At 39.2% G+C, this 27,952-nt stretch overlaps 4 protein-coding genes and 1 long non-coding RNA gene across 9 annotated transcripts; 1 reads left to right on the forward strand and 4 right to left on the reverse strand.

Moving 5' to 3' along the window:
• Positions 1-122: 122 nt before the first annotated feature.
• Positions 123-6,566, reverse strand: LOC122639813 (uncharacterized protein At4g15545-like). Of its 4 annotated transcripts, XR_006329575.1 has the most exons (11): positions 6,258-6,566; positions 6,018-6,086; positions 3,190-3,243; positions 2,945-3,011; positions 2,763-2,837; positions 2,414-2,671; positions 1,020-1,065; positions 844-922; positions 591-717; positions 389-442; positions 123-342 (listed from the first exon to the last, which is right to left on the reverse strand). XR_006329575.1 is itself a non-coding variant. In XM_043832802.1 (10 exons), the coding sequence occupies exons 1-9, from the start codon at positions 6,549-6,551 to the stop codon at positions 619-621; spliced, it is 1,038 nt and encodes a 345-aa protein (XP_043688737.1). In that variant the 5' UTR covers positions 6,552-6,566; the 3' UTR covers positions 123-458; positions 591-618. The 4 variants fall into 4 exon arrangements, 3 of the variants coding, with proteins under 3 accessions (XP_043688737.1, XP_043688736.1, XP_043688734.1); XM_043832802.1 differs by having other exon boundaries at positions 123-458; positions 2,945-3,008; XM_043832801.1 differs by having other exon boundaries at positions 123-442.
• On the forward strand, positions 6,460-27,946 carry LOC122639815. Its single transcript, XR_006329576.1, has 3 exons — positions 6,460-6,567; positions 15,889-15,900; positions 27,931-27,946. It is a non-coding gene; the product is annotated as an uncharacterized LOC122639815 (long non-coding RNA).
• LOC122639814 lies at positions 10,875-27,751 on the reverse strand. Of its 2 annotated transcripts, XM_043832804.1 has the most exons (6): positions 27,483-27,751; positions 27,307-27,349; positions 24,584-24,589; positions 21,044-21,166; positions 17,990-18,004; positions 10,875-10,958 (listed from the first exon to the last, which is right to left on the reverse strand). In XM_043832804.1, the coding sequence occupies exons 1-4, from the start codon at positions 27,717-27,719 to the stop codon at positions 21,051-21,053; spliced, it is 402 nt and encodes a 133-aa protein (XP_043688739.1). In that variant the 5' UTR covers positions 27,720-27,751; the 3' UTR covers positions 10,875-10,958; positions 17,990-18,004; positions 21,044-21,050. The 2 variants fall into 2 exon arrangements, with proteins under 2 accessions (XP_043688739.1, XP_043688738.1); XM_043832803.1 differs by lacking the exon at positions 24,584-24,589 and having other exon boundaries at positions 21,044-21,172; positions 27,483-27,750.
• LOC122639809 (LRR receptor-like serine/threonine-protein kinase GSO1) lies at positions 11,133-12,662 on the reverse strand. Its single transcript, XM_043832796.1, has one exon. The coding sequence runs from the start codon at positions 12,617-12,619 to the stop codon at positions 11,174-11,176; it is 1,446 nt and encodes a 481-aa protein (XP_043688731.1). The 5' UTR covers positions 12,620-12,662; the 3' UTR covers positions 11,133-11,173.
• On the reverse strand, positions 18,162-19,660 carry LOC122639811 (DNA damage-repair/toleration protein DRT100-like). Its single transcript, XM_043832797.1, has one exon. It carries the CDS (start codon positions 19,655-19,657, stop codon positions 18,212-18,214), a length of 1,446 nt encoding a protein of 481 aa, XP_043688732.1. The 5' UTR covers positions 19,658-19,660; the 3' UTR covers positions 18,162-18,211.
• Positions 27,947-27,952: the final 6 nt, after the last annotated feature.

Genomic DNA, 27,952 nt, shown 5'->3' on the forward strand with positions numbered 1-27,952 from the left:
GTTTGAACTTTCAGGGAAACTGAAAGCTAAGGGGTTGAGTGCATTATCAAGGTAACAGACACTGCATGTGCAATTGTTAGGGGTGGGGGAGAGGGAAAGAAGAGGGGAAGAAAGAAAAAAGCTTCAGCTATAATTTTCCGTCAACCTTTATACAAAATAAACAATGTCAACCATAATACAAACATCTGAATTGGACTATCAAGAAGGTTTGGGTAGGTTATGGAGGTTTAGGCAAGTAACCAGGGAAGCTAGACTGGTTTGGGCTAAAGCCAATGGAGCACAATAGTCCACCAGATCCGCAGCCCTCGCTGATTCCAACCAGTTTAATACCTGATCTGACTTCTCATGCTGGAGATCAGCCAATGTATTAGATGACAAAGTTAGGGCAAGCGGTAGGTGTCGGGTCAACTGTCAAGGATCGCCACTTCTATTTGAAGCCTACCTATTACATCTCAACTCTAACATTCCCACAGGATTTCAAGACATGGAGATCAACACCCAACCATTACAAACTGTATTTCACAGGATTAAAAGCTTAAAATATCCAAAAGATAAATTCCAAGGGGAAGAGAGAAAAGGGATAAGAAAACCTAATATCATGATCCATGAGAAAGTACATTAGCTCTGATGTGTGCTGCGGTTAATCAACCCTTGAAAAGATAAGTAAAGATCTTTGTTATCTGTTCCAAATATCTCTTCTGCCTTCTCTAAGGTTTCCTGAATGGAAAAAGTAACCATTGCTTTGTTCAGTCAATACCCAAAAGCAAAATACGCAACTGAGAAAAAACAAAGACAGAAGAAGAAAAAGGGACTTGTTAATGGAAGAGTCAAAAGGCAGAATACCTCTCGTGATTGTTTATGAGCATTAAGCTCCTTAATGTTGGCTAGAAATGCTTTGAATTGTTCATATGAGAGACGAGTCCTGGATGGATTCCAGTACCCAAAAACAATCTTTAGAAACGCAAATATCATTTCCATTTTATGTTATTAATCAGAGAACTAGATATATGAATACTGACCTGGCTAGCCTGAAGAACTCTTTGCCATCAATTCGAGGAGTTCGTGCTAAAGTTTTACAAATGAAATAAACAATAAGTAATTAGATGCAGGTCCAAATAACTGTGATTCACACATAGACCATACCATAGTTGTCATGGCGTCGCCATATCGACGCCATGGCATCATATCGCTGGAGAAGTGGGCATATCGACCACCGATATGGACGATGTAAGAATATCGACCGATATGGCCTCCATGTCGTCGCCATGGCGCCACCATGGACGCCATACCACGACATATGGCCATATCAGGCGACATGGTTGTTTCAAATTATAAAACTTAATTTTTTTAAACCATTTTTTATTTTAATGTTTTTTCCTTAACATAAAAAAAATTTTAAAAAACATCAAACAAAAAACACTAATACACTATTGACTAATACACAATCACACATTCACATCAGCAATTTTTTTTATTTATTTAGATGGGTTGTTTAGTAGCTTTATTCACTCAATATAAATTACATTCTTGTAATTCTTTTTTTGTTTTGTTACTTTTGTAGTTACTTTCATATGAATCATATCTCAACTCATGATTTTTCAACTTTATTATCAGCAAGACTATTGCTATCAATTATTTGATAATCCATGATTTCATATACACTAATGGATATTACACTTTCATGAATTAAACCATAGTAGATTAGTAGTACACTTTCATTTAATTTTTGATGTTATAGGGTATATATTATAGAATACTAAATGACATTAAAAATAGAGAAAATAGAAAATAAAACATGGTCGATATGATCGCCATGGCAACGCCATGGTGGGCGACATGTCGATATATCGACATGACACCCCTCCACCGACTTGGATCGCTGTGACGACGTGACAACTATGGACCATACACAGTAAAGGAAGAACAGCATGGCATAATACATTAGCAACACTGCCATTCACATCATTTGGTTTGTACGTATTAATGGAGAGCATCCAATTAATGGGACACATTTGGGATGAGCTATGTCCTCAAAACAGACCACATAGATAACTCAATTATATAGGGCTACCAAGTGCTTCTTGAAATGCCACCCATATTCTGTTCAGTGTTAACCATTCCAAGGAAATCAAATGGTCAGAAGTCCAGATCATTACAAGCATCAGCACCATGTAGTTTGGCCATGACCACTCCAGTGGGCGAATGTACATTAAGCACTGGGAATATAGATGAGCATCCATATCAAGGAACCAAAGAACTTTGCATCAGCATTGTTCATGACAATCAAATGTTATGTTTTCCCTATCCTACAAATGCAGAAAGTTGCCCTTGTACCTATAGCAGCTTTTAAAATGCAATGATGATAGCAACAATACATGGTAACAAGCATTATAAAATTAAAGTTGTAAGAAACCTGGCAATGGGCGTCCACTAGGGGGAGAGCTTGCTGCGGAGGATTGCTGGCTTGATGGGTACCATGATGAAAATGTAGATCGTCTTTCAAGGTGGGATTTTGTGGGTGATGTGATACCGGATGTCATCGTTGGAGATCCAGTAGCAGAGTACCCTTTCGGAGAGCAACCTGAGGAGATCACTGTTGGTGTTCTGGTAGGAGTTAGGCGTGGGGTGATGTATGGAGTCAAAGAATATTTATTCCTGGCATATCTGATGGCTGCAAACCAGTAGTCAGCTTGAGAGACATCATGAGTATGCACGATCACATCAACAGCATTAATCAACTAACATTAAGTCTATCAGCATACCGTCGTTATTCAGGTTCTCCGCTTCTGTAGAGCCACTAACAACATGTGGTGTCGTGGACCCATTTGTTCCATCATCTGAGCCAGAAGATGGCATCAAGAAAACTATGTATGCAGACCCACAAATATAATGAAAACTGTTGCTAAAAATTGCAGCAGATAAAAGCTTCATGATGTAAATATACCCTTCAAGGAATAAGGTTTAGCAACTAACTGATCGCATGTTCCTATATCAACAGTTTCAGCTTGCTGCTAAAACAAAAAAAAAAGAGAACTCAACTTTTGATTTAGTATTCGTAAGCATAATATGACTTATAAACAAATCAAATCACACAGAGATTAACAGACAAGCATACAAAATTGCGTTTAACCCCACGCACAATCACACGTGCACATATTTAGAACTGACAGACTTATTCAGTAATCTTACAGATGAATTATCCTCACTAAGTGATCGCATCAATTGCCGCTTGAACGTCTCCAACTGCCAAAACAAGAAGGATTTACTCTGTGTTCTAAAGAAAAATAAGAACTTAAAATATCTTTTCTTTGCTTTTAAATTGTAATTGTTATAAATGATCAGCCGTGACTAATCCAAAGAAAGAAAAGACATTAACATACATTAATAATCAAATAAATAATTAATCCCTGTTATAAAACAAAATATGCCTAATTTAGAAACTAATAATGAATTATCATATTGTCCTTATTAACAGAAAGAAATAATGAAAAAACAGCAGTTCGTTCAAATCAGTCCAAGATACTCTAGGACTTCAACCAAGAAATCTAAGAAGAAATGAATCCAACCCATCAAAAGACCAGCCAGTTCAGCCAGAACCTTGAAAGGTCTCTGCCTCCATAGCTTGCAGGACACATTGGAAATTTTGGTGGGGCTGGAAACTTGCTAAGCTTGATTCCTCTAACTTGCAGCAGCATGCTTCGATATTTTTGCTGTCAATAGGCATCATATGTATTATGATCAAAGGGTATGGATAATTGTTGTGAACATTGGTGAATTTTGTTGCTGTAACCAATATTTTTACCCCCTAACTATCCAATTAAAGGTTGCTTAAAAGGGTGTTCCCAGTGCACAAAGCTCCCGCCACTGCAGGGTCTGGGGAGGGTCATAATGTCTACAGCCTTAACCCTGCTTTCACAGAGAGGCTGTTTCCAGACTCGAACCCGTGACCACTTGGTCACAATGAAGCAACCTTACCATTGCACCAAGGCCCGCCCTCTACAGGTTGCTTAAAAGGCAGGTATAATATGTAATTCTGCCAAAAAATTTGAAGTCCCACCAATCTCTAGGTTCAATCATCTTCTTCTAATAGGCTACTGCTCCATCATTCTCCCTCCAACCATCATACCTTGCTTGTTAGTCAATCACTAATGTTTTACATCGATATTGAATCTCCAACTCAATAAAATTAAATTAAATTAAAAATAATTATTAAAAAAAAACTCTTATCAATTTATGCCAAGTGGCATTCTCATACTAATGTTTCTCCTTCTTCATCAGCTGCCTTTCAAACTGCTCTCATCGTAATCATCAATAGTTCATGACCCACCAGGCACTAACTATACAATAGGAGTATCACCAAGCCCATGCTGCATGGAAACATGTACTTTTAAGTTTTAAGTTAGAGAGCCTAAAAAATTAGCAAGTCTCATAGAGGTAAAACATCTCCATGATTAGAGACTGTTACATTTCTTTCCTGGATTTTTTTTTCCACATTCTCCAAGTGAACTCCAATTGAATAAATAAATACAGAACCTAATGTAAACTTCATCTGAATCATTAACAAGGAGATGTGAGTTTCCATTAATGTAGCAATTATAGCTTGTTAGGGAGTTAAAAAGTTGAGTAATCAATACGCACAATTATTCTTTCTCAAAGTTTCAACCTTGACATTGAAGATAGGATGACATTTATGGTACTCTATTCACTCTTATATGTTTTATATGCCCTGCACTCGGAATTAATCGGTTTGAACTACTCAAATATCCTTAACTTTCTACATCCATGAATGGGCACAGACTTTAGATAGTTGTAGCCTTGTAGGCTAGACCAAAGAATTGAGGAACATGGAAGAAGCTCAACACCATGATTTTGTTGGGTTTGGTGGCTTTTATCTAGACAGGTTGATGGGTTGATTCAATGGTCAAGTTTGGGTTGTCCATTTGAATGGGAGGTAAAGAGCCTTCAAGTGGAGGAGTAGAGTTTTCACAATGTTGGAACTTCCAAGTAAGTGAAAACGGTTTGGTAGTTGAAGACATTAAGCATGGTGGAGTCTTTAAAGAGTCTCTTTGGAAGAAGTGTGAGTGGGCTTTCTCTAAGGAGAGAGGAATTCAAATCTTCTCCAACAAGATAGAGGAGAGAGAATTAATGGGTTTTCTCTAAGGAGAGAGAAAGTGCCAAAAGAAGAAGAAGAAAGCAAGAAGAAAGGGGTGTAGAGACACCAAGGGATAAAGGGAGAAAGAAGAGGTGAGTGAGTGAGTGGCTAAGTGAGAAAGGGAAGAGAGAAAGGGTGTACAAGGGTCTTGGGTTTGGGTATCAAATCGCAAGGGTTGTACTATTTTTCTTCTCTTGTTCTTAGTGGAAGATTGAATCACTCCATGGATGTAGGCGGTATTGCTGAACCACGTAAATCCCGTCTCTTGTGTGATTGTTTCTTTTTTGTTAGTTTTTGTTGATCTTGCACATACCGTATTCATGCGTTGCTCACATCGGAAAGAGAAGGTTGTTTCCCAACTCCAACAGGTTTATGGTGCATGTTTACATAAAAGACTGTAAAAATACTCAAATCAAAGGATATGAGCCCCTTTAGATCAAAACCGAACCTTAGTAATTGGTAATCATTGTTTAATCAAGGAGTTTCCCCGTAGCTATTTTTATTTGAGTGGAATTTGTAATTGTTCGAATAGTGTAATCCCCAATAACGAACATAGGCAACCAACCCAAAGAAATTTGATTATAATTCAATTTGTGATGATCGTAAGTAGAAATTCATATTCTTCAATATATGAGCTATATTGACCTGAATAGAAGTAGTGAGAATGACCTATATTGCTTATGAACTGACATGACCTTAAATAGAGTTAAATGGCGGAACAGAACACATGTAGCTGACACCCATTTTCTGGGAAAAGGCTTGGTTGAGTTAAGTTGGATATATATGAGCTATTGAGAAGGAAGAATTGAGAAGTATCCCCAAATCAAGATCTCAGGTTCCAAAAAATCTAAAATAAAAATCCAACCTTAGACAAATCCCGGTTCAGTTTCCTCGCGGTCAAAGCTAGAGAATCTCGCTCCTTCGACAGCTTAGCCTATAAACAATTACCAAACAATCAATCCTCATCAATTCAATTCCTCTCTTCGTCACAAACAATGACCATCACACCCAAAAAAAATATATAAATTAAATAAGTTTAAACATGGATTCAAATTCTCATTTCATTAAAACCAGTTACCAAATTTCAACAAAACAAAACCCTTACATTCCCCTCCAAGACAATCCTCAAGTGCTCATCAGTCTCCCGAAACGCCTCCTCCAGCCTTAAAATCTTCTCTTCAAGTTCGACAATCAACCGATCCTTCTCCACAATCTTCTGCCTCAACCAACCAGATTCCATCTCCAGCTTCGACACCCGAGACGCAATCGCCATGGATGTGATCTTCCTCGCTAAATCGAGCTGGTCGTATGGATCTGTTGGAATCACAGATAAGATCTCAACAGGTATATGGAAATCTATGCCGCTTCCGCTACTGCTATTACTGCTCGACTGTGTCATCTTCTTCCTTTTCTTTGTAGATAGGGGAAAAATCGAATTCCTACAAACCTAGAAGCACAATTGACTTTCAGGAAGAGACTATTCAAAGCAAATAAGCGAAAGATTATAAGAGGAGAAGAAGAATAAAAAATACAGAGAAGTCGCTGCAGAAGATAATCAAATCTGACAAACTTCAGAGTTCAGTCAAAACGTGTAAAAACGTCGAAATAAATTCGGCCACATGTGAAAATTTTGAACGACTTTCCCTCCAAGAAGGAGAGTGAAGGGGTGTTACGGTCTTACCAAACCAGGAAGAAAAAAAAATGTGAAGAGGTGTGTGGGCCTAACAGGTAAAACTAACTGGTTCTGGTTGTGGGTTGTGTGACATGGGCCAACCACAAAGTCCATGAACTTAGGCTATTGGGCTAAGCATGGGTTCATTATCTAGAGCTTTTGACCATTATGTGGGAATTTGAGAGACTTGAGAAACCTTTGGAAGCTAGAAAGCTTTAGAGATTACTTGCAAACAAGGTTCAAAATCTAGGTATCGGACTCGGGATCGGTCATGGCTGAAACCTTTTTCGGATTGGGATTGGATCTGTACAAATCGGTCAGAATCGGTTAGAATCGGTCAAAAAACCCCCCAAAATCGTTTTTTATGGATCAGGTCATGTATCGGCAGAGTTGGTCGGTGTTGTGATCTTGGGATTAGATTGGCCGATATTATCTGAATCAGATCGATCAATATCGGTTGGTATCGGTTAGTATCAGTCGATATTGGTCAAGATAATATAAAAAACTAAAACAAAAAGTTAAAATTTTTGAAAAATAAAAAAATATTCAGTTGGATCGGAGCAGATCGATCAATCCAGTCAAACCTTGTTGTATCGGTCTAATCTTGGGATCGGCCTCGACCGATACCGATCCGATCCAGACTATATCGGCCGATCCGATCCAAAATTACGAACCATGCTTGCAAATACCAAACACAATAAGAGGTTTTTAGAATTATCCACTAAAGAGGTGGGAATGTTCTAGGGTCCTTGGCTAGAATGTTTCTAACCATTGGATGGGGGACATTTGTAATGATTCTAGGGATTCTTTGTAGAATTGGTTGCCTATAAATAGGTGTGGCTTTGGCAAAAGCATCCATCAAGCAACCGAGCATGCAAGTTTTATCCAAGCATTCCTGAGTGCAATAAAATTCTTATTCACTCAAACTTTCTTATGTTCATTCGACTTGGTGTAAAAAAAATACTGAGTACGCCTTTTTTCCGAGGTTTAAATAGTTCTAGAAATAGTTAAATTTTTTTTTTATTCTTTTTTGATCATTCCTTACAAGGCCCATAGGCCACTAGGATGGCATCCCAAGAGGGTGGCCAAGGGGGGTCAATGAGTGAATAACTTGATGTCAAGTATATTTAAAAAAAAACCTTGATGTCAAGCATCCGATTTGGGGGGGGGGGGGGGGGCTCCACTATGATTGGCATTTGGCAGCCACCACCACATCAAGAGGCGCTTCCCAAATGGATGGCTCGGTACGTTAGTGACGAAGTGGGTATGGTGCCATTGGTCGTGACCACTTGGGGAGACCATTGTTTGCAGTTGCAGGTGGGTGTATTGATACAAGTGTTATACGCATGGAGCTATTGGCCATCAGATGTGGTCTTACCAAGTCTCGGGTTCTCAGCCTTTCCCATGTTCAAGTAAGGTCAGACTCGATGGTTGCCATTCAAATGGTTGTTGGGTCGTTTCAAATAGCATGGGATGTGAGATGGCTTGTTTTTGCCCACCATGTACAAGTTAACTGTTGTGCAGATTTCTTAGCGAATTTTTTGCAATCCTCTTAGGAGGTTTCTCTTTGTGTAGATTCCCTCCCAGCTGCTCTCTCACATCTAGTGCAGAGTGATGCTGTGGGGAAGAAATACCTGCGAATGTAATTCTGTTATTGTAAGGTATAATATATAAGCTCCCTTTTAACAAAAAAAAAAAAGAGGCACTTCTCATATAACCTAATTTAGGGGTACCAAAACTTGGCCTGCACCAATAAGCTCGATTGGTACCGATCGGTTAAAGCCCAAAATGGACCGATTGATTAGTAAATGATCCGATGTTGGATCTAAAATTGATTACTATTCGAGCATTCACGATGCTTGGTTACCCAGCAATGCCCCAAATTAAAAAGGCTCCCTGCGACTCCACGAACAATCGCGACAGAACTGAGGGAAATTATGGTACAAGAACAATGGTTCAATGCGTTGGAGTGGGATGACCAAAATGACAAGTTGCACCTACAACAAAGAGTCAAGGTGCGGTAATTAAATTATGGGTTGATGTTCTCTTTGCCGCAGTGCAGCCTGCGCCCAGACACATGAGCCTGCCATTCAGGGGGACAGGGTAGTCATTTCACAAACCCCCATGTGTCTGGGTGCAGCCTGCGCCCCGGCACAGAGAACATTTGGCCTTAAATTATCTTTGATCGTCTCTTACTTTTCTTCTCTACTATATATTATGTACATCTCTAAACAAGAAATTTTAATTTTTTATTATTATTATTATTACTTGTTCCTCATCAAATTAACTTTACTAAAGATAAAATCCATGCATGTCCTAAATTATTTTGGGTTTTCTTTCTTTTATGGGGTAAATTAAAGAGAAACTTCTCTATTTTTCTTTTTTTCTTTTTTTTTTATCTTAATTATGTTGACACAACAAATGATATATTCATATTCTTAACTGGAACCATCCAACAGGTGATAATTGAAAAGTCATAGAAGAATTCCTCCAGAGCATCACTAAGCAACAAGGGTACTTGGGTGTCTCCTTCGGGTAATTAAGTTTCTTATTATATCACATATATCATGCATTTATTTTCAATATGGATGGGATTATTTCTGTTGGTTCTGTTAATTTCCGTAATTGTATTCTTTTGGAGTCTATCATTATATCAGATTCTGATCCAAGGATCTTCAACTAGAGGTCTAGTTTCCACTCAAAAGATTCCAAAGTAGTGTCTAGATTCAATCACTAGGATCGATCTCACATGAGGTGTGATATCTCTGACTTCCTTACCAATTCTTACTACAAAACAATATTAGAGGCACTCCTAAAAGATGAGAACAATGAGGTGTTTGGGGGCGTAGACATAAGAGGATAAGAGGAAAGAAGATGGTGATCAAACGAAGTAGCTAGAGGAGATAGGGGAGGCAAGACACAACATCAGAAGCACTCCTAAAAGATGAGAACAATATCTGTGTCGAGTTTACGAAGTTTTCTAGTGTAATAGAGCACTGGCCTAAGGGATCATTATCCTCTCCTATTCCCTGCCCGGTAAAATGGTCCAGTTCCACTCATAGGAAGACAGAAATGATGATCTAACCCCCTGCCCGAACACACTGTCAAAGGGAGATTAAAATGTCATTTCTGCCTCCCTTTGATTGGAACTGAACCACTGTACCGGACAAGGAACAGGACAGAAAAAAAATTCTGTTAGTCCAAAAAGAGGTTGCTTGTTCAACTCTCCCCTGCCCCGTCCCTGTTGGATCTTGATGTTATTCCCCCCTCCCTTCCCTCACCCCTGGCCGTCCTTCCTTGAGTTGGGGGGTCAATCCCTAGTGGCTTATATGCCATCCATAACCAAAAAAAATGAAGAAAGCTTTACTCTTGATCAAGATTGACGTCCCATGTATTGTGGCACATGGTGCAATGCTTTTGGGCTGAAAGTCACTACATGAGTCAAGGTGATGGATAATTTGACCACAAATTTTGCCATCCAATCAACATGTCACATGTGGTAGATTTTTAAACTCCAAAAATGGAGAGTGTAGAAAAAACCTATCCCTTTGACTATATATCTCAGTCCAAAAGTCAGTGGTCCTCGATCTTGATCAAGGTTTTACATTCTCCTTATGCATTTAGTATTCTATGTTGGAATTATGTGTTCATCAAACAAAGATTTCTAAATTAATTGGTCTAGATCCAAGTGGGCTGATATTGGTTGGATCAAATCGATAATGGTCGAGGCCGATCTTGACGTTAGATCGACCTAACAAGGTATTCCTGGATTGTATTGTGGATCGGTCAACTCAAATGGATTGGTCGATCCGATTCGATATTTGTTTTAGATATTATGATCGAATTTTTGGTGATGTTGACCCATTTTTTGAATATTTGATTGATCCCTATCGATTTTTAGTATTTTATAATATTTTGACAGAGCTAGTGATTCCCGAATTTTGATCATTTTTAATCGATCCAAAAACGATTTTGATCATGCCGATCGGTTTTGGCCATACCTTGAATCCCACAGAATTTTTTTAGCAAAAAAAAAAAAAAAAAATTCCATTGTTTTAAGATTAATACAAATACATTCACAAAGTATGCTCTGTTTTAAGGAGGATTAAAGAATAGACAAAAACCTCGAAAATTCAGTATGAGACAAATCCAATAACCCCAACGGATCGATACAAAGATATAAGGTAAACTAGTTACTGTTCCACACATTGAATTTGCTATTTGCAATTCAGATTGTTTCACACTTCATTAATAAGCTACCAAGGTCCAACTGAGTATGAATGGAGGGAGAGGAGAGACAAATAAACAAAACAGAACGGATAACACATAATCTATGGTTTTATCATCTTCTAAACTTTGCATGGAGAAAGGGGAGAGCCACATAAACAGTCATTGCCGACAAATGACGATGCCGGAAACTTATTCGCCGGAATCTTACCACACAAATGGTTATAACTCACATCCAACTTTTTCAACTGTGAAATGCTCGCCGGAACTTTCCCAAACATCAGATTCCGAGACAAATTCAAGTATTTCAGCGTTTTGGGCATTTTCAAATTCTCCATTTTGAATTTTAATTGATTCCCAGAAGCCCAAAATCCAACTAAGTAATCTGTGCTGTTCAGCAAACTCACTGGGCTACCTGTGATTTCATTGTCTGACAGATCAATGTAGTCGTAGAAATAGGTTTCTGCCGGCTTCCAATCGTCTAATTTGATCTTAATCCCACACCCAGCAAGCTTGAGCGAGTAAATGATGGTCGATGAAGTAACCCATTTCGGAATTTCACCTAAATTGAACTTGTTGTAAGAGAGATCGAGTGATTCGATCCCTTTCACGTTCAATTCAGGAAAAGGGTCAACAAGTTGATTATGAGAGAGATCGAGATTGAAGATCTTAGTGAGATTCTTGAAACTCTTGGGCACAACACCTGAGAAACTGTTCGAAGAAAGATCAAGTGTGTCTAATTGTTTGAAATTGGAAAGAAAGTTTGGAATTTTGCCTGTAAGTCTGTTGTGACCCAACTCAAGGTAGCGAAGCTTTGGTGCTAGATATGAAATTGTCGCTGGAATCTCACCGGAAAATTTGTTGCTTGAGAGATTCAGGATTCGGAGATCGGCGAAAGACGAGAAAAAATCAGGGATTTTTCCTGAAAACATATTCTGTTCGAGACTCAGATATGTAATGTTCTTGAGTTGCCGAATTCCGACAGGAATCTCGCCGTAGAGAAGGTTTCTGGCCAGTTTGAGCTGAGTCACCTCGGTGAGTTGAGAAATTGAGCTTGGGATCCGACCCGAAAACCGATTCCCGGAAAAACTCAGAGCACCAAGTTGAGAGAGCCGGCCGATGTTACCGGGTAGAGGACCCGAAAGCTTGCTGTTCTCGATGTAGACGTACTTCAGCTTGGGGAGATCGAAGATTACCTTTGGGAAACCTCCAGTGATATTTTGGAGGTTTTGGAAGTAAATTCCATCCAAGTTTTGAACCTTTGATAGTGATGAAGAGATTGTACCCGACAGGTAACTTTTCGGGTTGTCGGTTTGCCCATAAAGTGAGATTGTAGTGACTCGGTTGTTTTCTCGGCACTCTACACCGGACCATGTGCAGCAATCGGTACCGGACTTCCAGGAGGTGAGCATGCCCGATGGATCTTCGATAATGCCAGATTTGAAACCCAATAAGCCAGCTTCATCGTCCACGTGGCATGATGCAGAGATTACAAGTAAGCAATGGTGTGAAAAGAGGGAGAGAAGAAGAAAAAGAAGAAGGAAAGGGAGAGAGTGGAATAATGCCATTACTTTGGGCTTTGTTTTGCAAGTGAGGGGAGAAGGTTGGTGAGAGACTCATCAGTGGGTTGAGTGACAAATCTATTTATAAGGTTTTAAGGAAAGAGATAGTGGTAGGCATAGTGGGCCAGTGGCTGTGTGAGCAGGTTGACCTTTGACTTATCTTTTTTGATAAATCTGACCTTTGACTTATCCATTTAAAAAAGTTGGACATGGAGGTGGCCACTGTCGATGGCGTCTCGATATACGTGGCGAGTGGATGTGGGTTGAGTCAAGGGTGTCGGCTAAGAGGTGCATGGACACACGGCTTTTATGGCTGGATTTGATTTTGGATGGATCTGCTTGAGCATGCTCGAATCTCTATACATCTAGACGTGGGCAACCAATGAGAGGACTCCAATGGTAATCAGTGGGTCCTATTCAAGTAAATGAGCGGCCCTTGATTGATTACAGTATATGCCGCAGCGGCACAAAATGATCGCCTCCATCTCCATGAAAGATAGAAATCCCATTCTTATTGATGTTTCCGTTCACTCTGAGTATACAGGGGCCACGCTGTCTTTCAAGGAACTCTCTCTCCCTTTCAATATATATAATTTCATATGGGCAAGAAATTGTTGTTTGATCGTGTGGTATTAAACTAGAGCGAGGGCCAATGAGAGTGCACAAGGGAATCAAAATAGATAGGATTTTTATTTTATTGGGGGGTGGGAGTGGGACGATAATTTTGTGCATTCTTGTTTCTGAAAGTGCAACGTTCTTTTTCATAATTTCATACTTGCACGTTTCAATGGAGAGAGATGATTCACTCTTCGGACCTATAATTTCTTGTTTATGATAGGATGATAGGGGTAGTCGTTGTAAATATAATAGGATGGCCAAAAGTATTAGACTTATATGTTTGTATGGCACATTGTATGTCATCGAAATATCCTTTTAGAAGTTGAAGTGGGAATTGACAGGATCAATATACCTCCTCTTGTATCACTTGAATCAGCAAACACGTACTTTAGTTTAGTCGTACTAAGGTATTGTCCTTAAGATAGTTGAACGCCCTAAATATGATCAGATTGGATTGACCTTACGTTCTCACTTTCAAGATAAAACAATCCAATCACAATTGACAACACTCCAAGTGTGATTACTAATTGGGCAGTGTCTAAAGATTATACTCATTAACTGCTCATTGACAGAGACAAACTATTATTGAAAAGAAAACAATATTTAAGATTGCTTTAAAACAATGTTAGATCAATGAGCAAAACCTCCTCTCTTTATATAAGAGAGAAAGAGACACTACTAAAAGATGTATTCAAAAGATGTCACAAATCATGTCTATTCTCACAAGACTTGTTTGTTAGCCAATCCAACAAGTATTCTAATTAGTACATTCATTGGCTATTTAGGTGTCTATTCGGAAAGAACTCAACTGTCTAACACACCTTTTATAAAATAAAATAATATTTTAAATCTTTAATTTTAAAATCATTTAAAATTCAAACAGGGGGTTTAAGGAATAGAAATAAGAATTAGATCGGTAGAACCAGTGATCTCTGATCCTAATTCCTACAGATTAACTCACTTGCTAATTAGGTTAGTCGATCCAATCCAAGATGATCCAGATCGCAGATCCAACCAAACCAGCAACTTGCATGATGAATTCGTGTAACCTAACCTTTTGGGAAAATCAAGGTATAGTCTCCAACATTTTCATTGTCCCCTACCATGCCTTTCTCTCCAACACTTCCTCATGCTCACCATCACGGAAGATGATGAATTGAGAGCAGCCCGAGTCGTCATCAAAAGAGAGAGAGAAAGTTGCAAGTGGCTGGGGAGGAAGAAAGTTGCAGGTGACAAAAGAAAGAGAGAGAGAGAGAGAAGGGTGTTGGAACAGGATAAAAAATGTCGTCTACCAACCATTAGATTGCTATAAAATCCACATGGCGGCTTGTGGGTTGAGCGCAGGAAGATGGTCGTTCAAGCCTAGGCTGCAGAGGATCCAAATCCAAATTATTTTAGATTTTCTTTCTTTTAAGGGCTAAAAAGATCCCCCCCCCTCTTAATCATCTTGACACAACAAAGGATTGATTCATATTCTTATCTGGAACCATCCAACAGGTGATATTTGATGAATCAGATGACTCGGATTAGAAGAGCTCCCGATGATCACTAGGCAACAAGGGTACGTGGGTGGCTCCTTCAGGCAATTATTAGAAAAAAGATCTCTACTTGGTGGTGTTTCCTACGCCTCTCACAGGGCACCATGAGATGACGCATCTGCCCCCTAGGTAGATACCCCCAGTGCTCACCCATTGGCCCAGACGCTTGTGTAGAGACCATGTGACCAAGTAGAGATCTCTTGCCCATATTTATTTAACGGGCTATGATTGTCCTAACGTTTTTACCTAAAATGTTCTCGACTAGAGATAGGGTTGGACATCCTATTCAGAAAGTCTTCACATTATGTGCTTCTAGGAATGGTGATTTCAGGGCACATACGTGGGTACACATATGATATGTGAATTGAACTGAATCATGTAATAATCTCGCATGTGTTACTGCTAGTACTGGTTGAGGAACGAGATTCTTACTTTGTAGAATTTGGTTTGCCCTTTGACACACTAATGGTTGATGCCCATTGGACAACACATTGGTGTACTAAATTCATGATGTCGTATCGTGAACAAAAGAGATGCTCAACATGGAATCCACTGCCATTGGAATATCAAGTAGAGAAAGTGTGTGTGTCTATGTATGAATAGACGGAAATTTGGATCCAGTGCTATGTTTTCTAACTTGTTTATAAAAATATTTTCTCATATAAATTTATCGATAGTAGTTTTTGAAAAAATGTATTCATTTTTTTTTTTTTTTGGGAGTCTGATCATGATCACAAAGTAATGGTACAGACATGTACAATGAAATGGGATTTGGCAGTAATTAAATTGCATGTCCCGCAATTCACTATGTGATATTGTTTTGTGGAAGGGTTGATTTGTGATTAATAAAATTAATTGTGAATATCTATACTTTTAGAAAATAAAATTTAATTATCTAGTAGATAATTAGATTAAAAAATTATTAGGTGATAATTATGTTAGATAAATATTCTTTTTTCTATTCTACTGCTTCCCTCCTTATTATAGCAAATTAGGAATAGAAAACTATCAAAAGAGATGGACACGGACATGACATGATGGGATTAGGAATTCCAATCAAACACAATTTGGACATTGACTTTAGTGGGATTTAGAAATAACGAAGGGAGAGGGAGTAAGGCATTAGCAAGGGTTTAAGAAGAGAGATCCTTCCAATTGATTTCTCTCCTCTCATTGTTGTGTTTTTAAGAACTTGGGCTGTGCTTCTTTTCTCTTACTATGTTTCATCTTTCATTCTTCACTTCTCTATTTATTTTTCATCTTTCTCTCATCCCTTTCTAATTTTTTTTTTGGTTGGTTAAAACTATGTTTTCCATACTTTGTTGTTGTTGTTGAGAAATTTGGGTAAATGAGAAAATAAGCATGTGCAATTTTTGACGTTTTCGATCCGTTCAAGAGTTGAAGAGATCGATTCCTTGCATTTTTCGGATGAGGAAGAGTTATTATCAGGAGGAGAAACTGCACTTACAATTCTGAAGTAACTCATTTCCCTTTCCGTTTGATTAATGATTTTTATACAATGATTTCGAATGCAAGAGATATCCTAATCAATTATTCCGTTGTACAATCGAGTTCCCTCCATCACTCTAGTTATATATCGAGAGAATTCAGACTCAGCAAAATATTGTTCAAAATTAAACATGCCGCAGCCTACGAATTGTAGTAGTAGAGATCAGAGGTAATTTTTATAATTACCATTTTCGCTCATTTTGGGTTGATATTTGGACATACGAGATGAGCATGTGACCGGATCTTTATCCTTTCAAGTGTGGTGCATTGTCCAGTGCACCTTTAAAGTGCATCAGACAGTGGCCACTGCACTTGGGAGGATACAAAACCAATGCACAAGTGTAGTGCATCGTCCGATGCACTTTAAAGTGCACTACACCTGAAAGGATAAAAGTCCACATGTGACCTGCCTAACTTGGCCGATGGGACAGTAATGACTCATGACAAGAAGTGCAACTCTCGGGACAATCATGACCCTTTGAGGACCCCAAAAATAAATGGGTTGGGCAGAGGAAGAGGCGCTATACACAAAAAATGTTTACTGATCTAGTTAAACACAGATTTTTATCATTTTTTACTGATCCAAAACCGATTTTGACTGCTCTGGATCGGTATCAGCCTTGACCGATCCCAACTTCGATACCTACATTATGAAACTTGAATCCCACTATTTTTTTAGCAAAAAAAAAAAAAAAAATCTCCCACTGATTTAAGATGAATACAAATACATTCACAAATTATGCTCTCTGTTTCAATTAGGGGTGAACAGGGCCGGGTTGGGCCAGATTTTTTTAACACCCCTACCCAACCCTATGACCTCTTAGCTCAGCCCAAGCCCAAGCCGGCCCTAGGTCGGGTTGAGATATCTCAGCCCAGGTCCAACCCTGTTGGGCTCAGCCTAGCCTAGCCCGGTCCTGATTGACCCTGATTTTTGCGATCCTAACTGACCCTTTTTTTTTCCCATTTGCATCCTCCTATGCATGATTGGGCATTGGTTTGTTTCATATTCAATTGACTATTAGACTCTTTTTTTTGGCTAAAAAACTTAATCCAATCTTAACATTTTAATACTTTCGTTCAATAATTAGTTCTTTTTTGGTCAAACCAATAAATAATTAAGGGAGAAAGTTCTCTGTCCGGGAGTGTGGCCTACACCAGCACTCCCATGAGTCTATCTCTCTCCTCCCCATATGAAAAGACACCTCTCCCCCTTGTTTTGAGGAGGAGAGAGATAGACACATGGGAGTGCTGGCGTAGGCCACATTCCCGGACGGAAAACTACTTCCCAATAATTAAGTACTAAACAAAAACTATAACATATAAACACTAAATTGTAAAACATAATTCAATATAGGGCCAGGTCGGGCTCAGCTTAAGGCCTCAACCTTGGCCCAGCCCGACCCTAACCCTCGGCCTAAAAATTCCAACCCTAACTCGCCTTCAGGCTTCAGGGTTGAAAAATCCAGCCTAGGACCTGTTCAGGCTCAGGGTGAGGCAGAGCGGACTTGAGCCGACAGGTTACAGGCAAAATTCCAAACTATCTTTCCAATTTCAAACAATTAGACACACTTGAACAGGTTACTGATTACATGGTGTCACATGGGGTAATGATTACAAAAGTTTCTTTTTTTATTTGAAAATTTTTTCTTCCCTTTCCTTTAATTCTCCTTACAACTAAACGAAGTCAACGAATATTAGAGAACAGACAGAAACCTCGAAAATTCAACATGAGACAAATCTAATAACCCCAATGAACCGACACAAAGATATAAGGCAAACTAGTTACTACCCCACACATGAAATTTGCGATTTGCAATTCAGCTTGTTTCAAACATTTTATTCATAAGCTACCAAGGTCCAACTGAGTATGCAACACATATTCTGTTTACAAAAAAACACAAAAAAAAAACACATTCTATGGTTCTATCATCTTCTAAACTTTGCATGGAGAAAGGGGAGAGCCACATAAACAGTCATTGCCGACAAATGACGAGGCCGGAAACTTATTCGCCGGAATCTTCCCACACAAATGGTTATAACTCACATCCAAATTTTCCAGCTGTGTAATGCTCGCCGGAACTTTCCCAAACATCAGATTCTTAGACAAATTCAAGTATTTCAGCGTTTTGGGCATTTTCAAACTCTCCAACTTGAACTTTAATTGTTTCCCAGAACCCCAAAATCCCACTAAGTATTCAGTGCTGTTCAACAATCCCACTGGGCTACCTGTGATTTCATTGTCTGACAGATCGATGTAGTCGTAGAAATAGGTCTGTGCCGGCTTCCAATCGTCTAATTTCATCTTAATCCCACACCCAGCAAGCTTGAGCGAGTAAATGATGGTCGATGAAGTAACCCATTTCGGAATTTCACCTAATTTGAACTTGTTGTAAGAGAGATCCAGTGATTCGATCCCTTTCACGTTCAATTCAGGGAAAGGATCAACAAGTTGATTGCGAGAGAGGTCGAGATTGAAGATCTTGGTGAGATTCTTGAAACTATTGGGCACAACACCTGAGAAACTGTTTGAAGAAAGATCAACTGTGTCTAATTGTTTGAAATTGGAAAGATAGTTTGGAATTTTGCCTGTAAGTCTGTTGTGACCCAACTCAAGGTAACGAAGATTTGGTGCTAGATATGAAATTGTCGCTGGAATCTCACCGGAAAATTTGTTGTTTGAGAGACTCAGGATTCGGAGATTGGTCAAAGAGGAGAAAAAATCAGGGATTTTTCCTGAAAGCATATTCTGTTCGAGACTCAGATATGTCAGGTCCTTGAGTTGCCGAATCCCGACAGGAATTTCGCCGTAGAGAAGGTTTCCGGCAAGTTTGAGCTGACCCAACTGGGTGAGTTGAGAAATTGAGCTTGGGATCCGACCCGAAAACCGATTTCCGGAAAAACTCAGAGCACCAAGTTGAGTGAGCCGGCCGATGTTAGCGGGTAAAGGACCCGAAAGCTTGCTGTTCTCGATGTAGACAAATTGCAGCTTGGGGAGATCGAAGATTACCTTTGGGAAACCTCCAGTGATATTGTGGAGGTTTTGGAAGTAAATTCCGTCCAAGTTTTGAACCTTTGATAGTGATGAAGAGATTGTACCCGACAGGTAACTTTTCGGGTTGTTGGTTTGCCCGTAAAGTGAGACTGTAGTGACTCGGTTGTTTACTCGGCAATTAATCCCGGACCAAGTGCAGCAATCGGTACCGGACTTCCAGGAGGTGAGCATGCCCGATGGATCTTCGGTAATGCCAGATTTGAAACCCAATAAGCCAGCTTCATCGTCCACGTGGCATGATGCAGAGATTACAAGTAAGCAATGGTGTGAAAAGAGGGAGAGAAGAAGGAGAAGAAGGGAAGGGAGAGAATAGAAGAATGTCATCATTTTGCGTTTTGTTTTTCAAGTGAGGGGAGAAGGTTTGTGAGAGACTGATAAGTGGGTTGAGTGACGGAAATCTATTTATAAGGTTTCAAGGAAAGAGATAGTGGTAGGCACAGTGGCTGTGTGAGAAGCTTGAAAGGAAGACTTATCCATTTAAAAAAGTTTGATACTGGAGGCGGCGACTGGCGAGTGGAAACTGGCGATGGCTCTCGATTTAGTGGATGTGGCCAGCCTGTGGGTAGAGAGTCAAGGGTGTCGGCTAAGAGGTACATGGATGCAGCTTTTATGGCTGGATTTGATTTTGGACGGATATGCTTGAGCAGGCTCTAACCTCTATGGGTGTAGATCTGGACGACCAATGAGAGGACTCTAATGGTAATCAGTGGGTCCTATTCGAGTAAATGAGCGGCCCTTGATTGTTTACTGGTTACATCGCTGCACCTAATCACAGAGGGGCGCAGAATGATCACCTTGTCTCCATGAAAGGCAGAAATCCCATTCTTGTTGATGTTTCTGTTCACTGATTGTGCAAAGGCCATGCTGTCTTTCAAGGAGCTCTCTCCCTTTCAATATATATAATTTCATATGACCAACAAATTATTGTTTGATCACGTGGTGTACTTAAATCAGCATAGGGCCAATGAGAGTGCATAAGGGCATCAAAATAGATAGGATTTTTATTTCATTGGAGAGAGGGGGGGGGGGGGGGGGCGCCTTAAGTCCAAAATGAAATGAAATGTTTATGACCCAATGTTTATTAATCATGATTGGATTATACAATAGGGTAGAAGAAATATCCAGAAAGTTGAGTTTCGATTTTGTGTCTGGCAGGTACAATGATGTAGCATCCATAGCAGCAGAATACTTAGAAAGAGAAGATCCATGCTACCATTAGATCACCTCAGATTCAAACTTCGCATTGAATTCCAAGAACTGGTTGTCTTCCAGATTTGGTTGTTCCAGCCCAAACGACTGAAAATCTGGATAGAAAACCCAACACCCCTATCTTGTTTACAACTTTCAGCCCATATGAGAAGGTTACACAAGGCAAAGTATGGTTCAAAATTTTGAACATAACAATATAGCATGGTACTAGAGATCAGTTGTAATTACAACTTTCTCTCACATAACATGCCCATTATGGTTTGATATTTGCAGTGAGATGGGTGACACACCCACCCAGCGTAGCCAATGTGGCGGTAATGAATCATCATAAGAACTGCAATTCACAGGACAGTGTTGAAACTTGAGGATCCAAGAATAAATGGGTTGGGCTTTGTGTAAAAAATTTCATCATCAGACGTGACAGATCTCTGCAACAATGGCATAGATCCCTCTAATTCAAGATGAATACATTAAAGAATAGACAAAACCTGGAAGCTTCAAATCTGAGACATCAAGCTGCCTGAGCTTCTTGTTTGAGTAGGTTCTCTGTTGCTTTCTTTGAATCTGGAACGTACCTCCAACAGCGCTTATGAACCCCACTTATTTTTTTGGGAGCATCTGCAGCTGGCAAACCTGCATGAGATGCTTTAAAGCATCAACTTAATGTAATTGGAAGATAAATAAATATAATGAATAAATTCAATTAATAGTATAAAAAGTTAAGTAGGCCTCTCATGATTTGAGTATTTTTACAAGGAAACCAAGAAGGCCCCTCATGATAGAATATAAGTTACTGGCCCTTGGATCTGAACAAGTAACTCCTCTTACAAAGATGATGCAGAAGCATTATTGTCATTAAGGATTTCAAAATCAATATTGAGAAGGAATAAGGTTTGCCAATCCAAATTAGATTGCCCATTTTGGCCCAATCCTATCCAAGCTCTGGGCAATGCTATGTGCTGTCAGCATAATATCAAATGGGATGGTGTCTTGCCATGATCAGCTGATATGTCAGATCAATTACTTGAAAACTCGGTAAGAAAAGGGGTAAAACTTCAAGATTGGCACATTTAGAAAGGTTCTCTAGACAGGCACTTAGATCTGCCATGTGTCATGTTGAATGTGGCTGAAATTTACAGGGCATATAGACCCCCACGATCCCCTGCCCACCATACCAAGTTTCACCCCAATTGGAGTTAGACAAGAGACAAAACAAAGCATTGAAAAATCCAGGGCTGTACGTACAATGGTTCATCCTGATAAATGGATGGTTGCAAATGGAAGGAAAGACGGTTTTATGACAGAATTTGAGTTTGGAATTCGACACCTGCTCAATCAGGGGCATTCTCTAGATGTCCTACAGACGTAATTGAATCACACTTCCACATGGCAGAAATAGGTGCCTGACTGGAGAATCTTTACAAGCCCATCTAGAAAAACTTTGGCCAAATAAAACAGAAGAATACATCAAGCTCACAATCTTGGCAAACATTTTTGTTCTGCTCAATTCATAGTTTCAAACCCAAAAGAACAAAAAGCATACCATATGCCCATAACATTTTATGCTTCGGCAATCTGTGCTGTATTACAGTATAGGTGTCGATGGCACTCTAGAATCCTTGAGAATACAAGTTTCCTTAACATGAGCATTCTGGTAAACTTGTCGATCTCAACAATTAGGCAATTGACCCCTTCCCCCCCCCCCCCCCCAAAAAAAAAAAAAGGGGGAGAATTAGGCATAAAATTATCCATTCATGAATATTTGATGCACCATTAGTAAATCCAAAGAAATGATACCACAAAGAATTCTTTATGGAAAAAAAAATACTCTATAACAACTGATACATCAAAAAGTTGACATGAGTCACATGATGAGGAGAATAAACAGTAAGGATCACAATATATGGGCTTATGGAAATATTAGAAGGGCACAAGGAGCTGTACATCAAACACAACGTGTAAAAAAACAGAAACAATCTCAAAAAGAAAAGGTCAGGAGGATAAATGCCCTCAGAAACTGCCTGTTACCTCTTCTCTCTACTTCAGTTTTAGTTAGATGCTGCTTTTTGTGACAAATTCAAGGTCAACACTTCAGGGTTTGATCATAGATTTTCTATGTCAACATAATAATTATTAGTGGAAGTCAACTATGGCAAACTATAGAGTTGGCTTGTTCTGATTATATCAGGAAACTTTGCCATGACCAGGTATTGCAGATTGGTATCATTAAAACTCAACTAGTGAATCTCAAGGGATAGAACCTGCTCAAGGGTGCAAATTTCAAGCGCAACAGGAGACTCACGTGAAATTTTATAAAAGATAGGGGTAGAAACTGAGAATAATAAATCGAAATAGAATCGGTTTTTGAAATATAGTTCGATAGAACCTAACTAGACTGATATGAGAGGAAACTATTATCTTCACAAGGACTGCTTAGATCAGCATGAAACTAAGGTCGAGTAGCCTATAATATGGGCCCTATTGACCACCAAACTTACTAAGAAAATCATTAAGAGCTAAGGGGTGTGATAGGTCCGGTATATAGATTATGGAAAACAGAGCAGGTAAGAAAGATGATTTATAGATGATCATCAAACAGGAAATTAACAAGGATTAAATACACATGCACCCCCTAAGTCGTCCAAAAATTCCACATGCCTCCCTGAGATTCTGACAATTCCACGGGTACCCCCTGCTTTTCACTTAATCCATGTTTTAGTCCATGCCGTACTATCACGTGTTAGACGTTAAAATTTTTGTTTATTGGCCAAACTACCCTTTCTTCTAAACACCCCCCAATTTGAAAAGACATTTTTTCCCTACCCTCATCTTCCCCTATTCATCTTCCTTTTACAAATGTAGATACCCAATACCACCACCACTACCCACCATTGCAGCAGCCACCACCACAACCACCACCGCCACCCACCATTAACACCATCACCGCCTGCAGCCCCATCCCACACCATCCTCTTTCCCGTGTGATCATCACCACACAAAGCCGTGAGGTTTGGAAAATTTCACCTCTTCAATTCCTTTCTCTTTCCCATGAGGTTTAGGGTTTTCTCTGCTGAAATTTCAAGTTGCAACTTCCCTGCAATTACAGATTAGCTTTTATAAAAAGAAAAAGAAATAAGGTTTCGATCCTTTGTTGCAATCGGTGGAGATGGGAAGAAGAAGGGAAAGAGATGGTGAGGAATGGTTTCGGCTATTGGCAAATCGTCGAGGCCGCTGCCAGCAATGTCAACCAAAATAAAACCTTCGGAAACAAATATCCAAGTAACGCCGGTTCATGCATTTCCCAGAACCGAACCTCAGATTTCTAGCCCAAACATAACCACATCTGAGAAACCGTCATCAGTTGCAGAGGCTAATCAGAATGGTGGCAGTTCTTCGGAGCGGCCTAATGGGGGAGGCGATACAGATGGATCGATCAAGCCCAGGTTGAAGCCATTGCATTGGGATAAAGTAAGGGCAACTTCGGATCGAGCCATGGTTTGTGATCACCTGAAATCGAGCTCATTTCAGTAAAGGGCAAAAATGAATATAAAGGATTAACCCCATCTCGCATTAACAGCGGTTCGTGCATTTCCCAGAAGCAGCGGATTTGTGAATAACTGGGAGTTCTTCACAATCACAGAAGCAGCGGATTTGTGAATTTTGTAGGTGTTGCTCTCCCTCGGCCAGGGCTAGAGCATCAGGGTTCACTTCGATCTCGGAAGAAAAAAATGAAATTCTCTTTCGTTTTTTTTTTCCTCACTGTAACAGCAGGGAAAACAAAAGGGGTGGGGGTGTTGTTGCAGTGGGAGTCGATGGAGAGGGGAAGGGTGCTGTGGTAACGGGAGAAGATGATTTGGAGAAGATTTGGGGAAGAAGATGATGATGATTTGGAGAAGATGAGGGCATTTTGGTCTTTCCTCGTTCTTCCTTTGTGCAAAAATGGAAGATAATGGGTATATCTACTCATAAGGGCATTGTGGTAATTATGCCCTAGCAAGGGTATAATTGTACATTACATTCTTCAATGTCAGATCCGTTAGCATTTAACGCCTGATATTAACTGCATGAACATAAATAGGATTAATTTGAAAAGCAGGGGGTGCATGTGGAATTGTCAGAATCTCAGGGGGGCATGTGGAATTATTGGACTACTTAGGGGGTGCATGCATATTTAACCCAATTAACAATACATTCAAGAAAGAATGATAACAAAGCCGTAATCATGAAATTTCAGAATAAATTAAAAAGTAATGAAGGATTTATGATGATTTAAAGAGGCTGAAAGAAGAAGGTAAAACAGGAGTGTGCAGAGTTGGTTGAGTTAGAAAACTAACCTGAAACAGGAAAACTAAAAGGAGAGGGAAGGCAAGAGAGGAATGGTTGAAGAAATCACCTATTGTATAAAAGAGTTAAAAACAATACATATACCAGCTACAACTCCAACTTAACTAACTAAAAAGGTAAATCTTGTAATCCTAGCTTCTACCCATATTTGAGGCCCATTAAAGTGACATCCATTGGACCAAAGATCCAATACATGAGTAACCCAACGTCCCAACCCAAATCTTATTTCCAATAAAATAGCCCACTACAGCAATTTTCCTGCATCAGCGGGGTTTGGAATTAACTTTATTCCATGCACCACAAACAAACATATGTGCAGACACATGGATAATCTAGTTGAATGGCAAAGCGCTAGACAACTATATAGAACATTTTCTCCAATGAAAATCATTGATGTAACAAGAAAAAATTCAAGATGGAGCCTATGGGTCCAATAGAGCAAAGGATTAAGTGTGTGGTTTACATAAGGGTCATCATAAGAATCTGACACACATCGGACTGCTTTTGCCTGCCATCAGCAGTACAATCATCCAGCCCAAATGTCCTAATTAATAGTTGAAACATAGGTGTGCTTTAAAGTATCTACATATTTATTTGCATTTGAATAGGGAAATGGTTCCTATATTTCCCAATATCTGCCACATTTATCAATCATGAGGGGTCCAAATTTGTGGAAAGGCAGGTAAGGCCCCAAGGTCCCCTGTCCACATCAATTTTCAGCCTTAACAGAGTAGGTCACATGGTGAAATAAAGCTATCAAGATCCATTAGAGATTCCAACCTTTGAGAAATAGTTGAAAAGAAAGTGGCAGCTGAAAAGAAGAGGGATAATACCAACACGTGGGAGATTATATGATTGAATTTTGCACTGAAATTTTACAAGTGGCCAGTGTAGACCATTCAATAGCTACCCGATGATTAAAATTGCCATATGCATGGTGCGACATAAAGAAGGCCTCCCTAAGTGGGTGGTGTAAAAAACCTTTTCACCTTCTGCCAAATAAACACAAATACAAAATTAATCTGGTAAATAGTTTGAATCTTCTCGAAAGTTGCAATCAGGCTTCCGACAATAATTTGTTGAATATGAAATTCATTGTAAAAGCCCCTAATGCAGATAAATTACAGATATGGGTTTATTTTAGTGGGAATAAGCCTTGAGTTGGGGTTTTATATGTGTTGGGCCTTTGGTTCAATGGGTTTTGATTGTAATAGGCAACTTTAATGCACCTAAAATATGGGTAGGAGGTAGGCATATGGGATTTACTTTACAACTTTTTTGTGTGTTTTATTTCATTAAGTAGATGTTATTTCCCTGGTTGTTAAGGATAGGATAGAGTCTTGCTGAATAGAACTCCTATTCCTACTTTGGATTGATATTTATCATGTGGGACACCTATTCTAACCAGCTAAGATAGAGTTTAGTTATAAGAGACAATTATATTTCTTTCCTCCCTATTCAAGTACATATTCCTTTCCTATTTTGAGTACACTTTTAGTTTCTACATATTGATGCAAGATCCATAGAGCACTTTATGATTTTGCTATTGAATAAAATTGGCTTTTGCTGCCTCTATGTTCTATGGGATTCAGAATACTCTGTTGTGGGAGGCAACAACCCTTGTGAGATACTAAGGTTGGTTGATGGGATGTTAGCCCAGTTCCAGGTGGGATGCTTGTTTCATATTGTTCATCTATTCCTCCATTCTTCTAGTCTATCTGTCACTGATTCAGGTTTTCTATTTAGTTATTCTTCATGTTCTAGTAGCTAAAAATTTCTATTTCTCATTGTTTACATCTCAGTTCTTAAATCAAACTTCAGATTTGGACATCGGAGCTCATTCTACATCATCCTACGGTTTCAAAATCAGATTTTGATCATGTTTTGATAGTCCTATTGCTACTCGAATTACTGGAATTCTCAGAACTGGTTTCTATTTCAGTCCTAGTTTCGGTTTCTTGTTCTACCTTGATAGTTAACTGTTAATGCTTGCTTTTGGTTTTGATTGATCATCCTTTCAATACATCTTTGGTTTTCCTAGAATCTGAGATTGATCCCTTGATCAGGAAACCCTAATCCAGAGTCCTACCCTAAGTAGGATTCTTCTGCAGATCCAGATCCAACCATTGTTTTAGGATCATCTTTGAGGGATTGTTCCCAGCTACATTACAGACCTCAAACAGTACAGATTAGTTATTAATAAATGTTGGTTTCCTTGACCATATCCACCACTGGCAACTGGCTGCACCAATCTGTCAAGAAATATTAGATCAACAATCTTAAAACGTATCTTCTGTAATACTTTTTAGAAATACAATAGGCTGCAATTATATCTATCGAAAACAAAAGCCGCAAGAATCAAAGAAAAATAAGAAATGCCAGTTGTAGAAATTTAAAATCATCGAACAGAAAGAAAGACTCACCATTTTTGTAGACAATCCCCCATGCCTTACCATGTCGTCCATCCTGCAACAGACCATACAATGCAAACCTAAAAACGATAAATTTATGAAAATAAATGAAAATGGTGGTTTCTTCCGGGAGGAAGGGGGGTTTATGGAGGTGAGCATCAGAGGATAAAAACAGAGAAACAAGAAACCTTGTAGAGGTTGATCTTCGTGATCTGGTATGAGACTTCAACCCAGTGACTCTTCGCCATTTGATATCCAACTCCCCAGTTAGGAAGAAATTGAGCAACTTCAAAGAAGTTCTTCTTCTTCCTACGCTTTGGTGTCTTTGATAGTACTACTGTGGCTGCATTTGAAGTAGGGGCAGAAGTGCAGAAGCTTCTGATAAGACCTAATGAACGCCTGCAAAGACCAATTGCTTTCTGCATCTCTAATCTGCTCACGAGTCACAACAATATCCAGAGAATAAGAAGTCTTCCGCTCTACTTTTAACCCCCTTTTTTTTTTTAACTCCCTATTTCTACCCCAAAAAAAAAAAAGTTTTTTTGTCTATAAATTTTCGTATAAGAAATGTTCCAAGGGTAATTTGGAAAAGCGATTGGTAGAACTGTAGAAGTAGCAAGTGACTAGTGAGAGAAGAAAGTAATTAGGGAAAGTGAAA

The sequence above is a fragment of the Telopea speciosissima genome, chromosome 9 (genome assembly GCF_018873765.1).
Source record: "Telopea speciosissima isolate NSW1024214 ecotype Mountain lineage chromosome 9, Tspe_v1, whole genome shotgun sequence".
NCBI lineage: Eukaryota > Viridiplantae > Streptophyta > Magnoliopsida > Proteales > Proteaceae > Telopea > Telopea speciosissima.

Bases quoted from the DNA above. Each gene is read 5' to 3' on its own strand.
- LOC122639814 (XM_043832804.1), bottom strand. From the start codon at position 27,719: ATGCAGAAAGCAATTGGTCTTTGCAGGCGTTCATTAGGTCTTATCAGA. The intron at 27,350-27,482 runs GTTTCTTGTTTC...GGTCTGTTGCAG, and splicing joins CGAAGATCAACCTCTACAAG to GATGGACGACATGGTAAGGC.
- LOC122639811 (XM_043832797.1), bottom strand. From the start codon at position 19,657: ATGATGACATTCTTCTATTCTCTCCCTTCCCTTCTTCTCCTTCTTCTC.
- LOC122639813 (XM_043832801.1), bottom strand. From the start codon at position 6,551: ATGACACAGTCGAGCAGTAATAGCAGTAGCGGAAGCGGCATAGATTTC. The intron at 2,672-2,762 runs GTATGCTGATAG...ACTGGTTTGCAG, and splicing joins GGAGAACCTGAATAACGACG to CCATCAGATATGCCAGGAAT. The intron at 923-1,019 runs GTCAGTATTCAT...GAATCCATCCAG, and splicing joins GAGTTCTTCAGGCTAGCCAG to GACTCGTCTCTCATATGAAC.
- LOC122639809 (XM_043832796.1), bottom strand. From the start codon at position 12,619: ATGGCATTATTCCACTCTCTCCCTTTCCTTCTTCTTTTTCTTCTTCTC.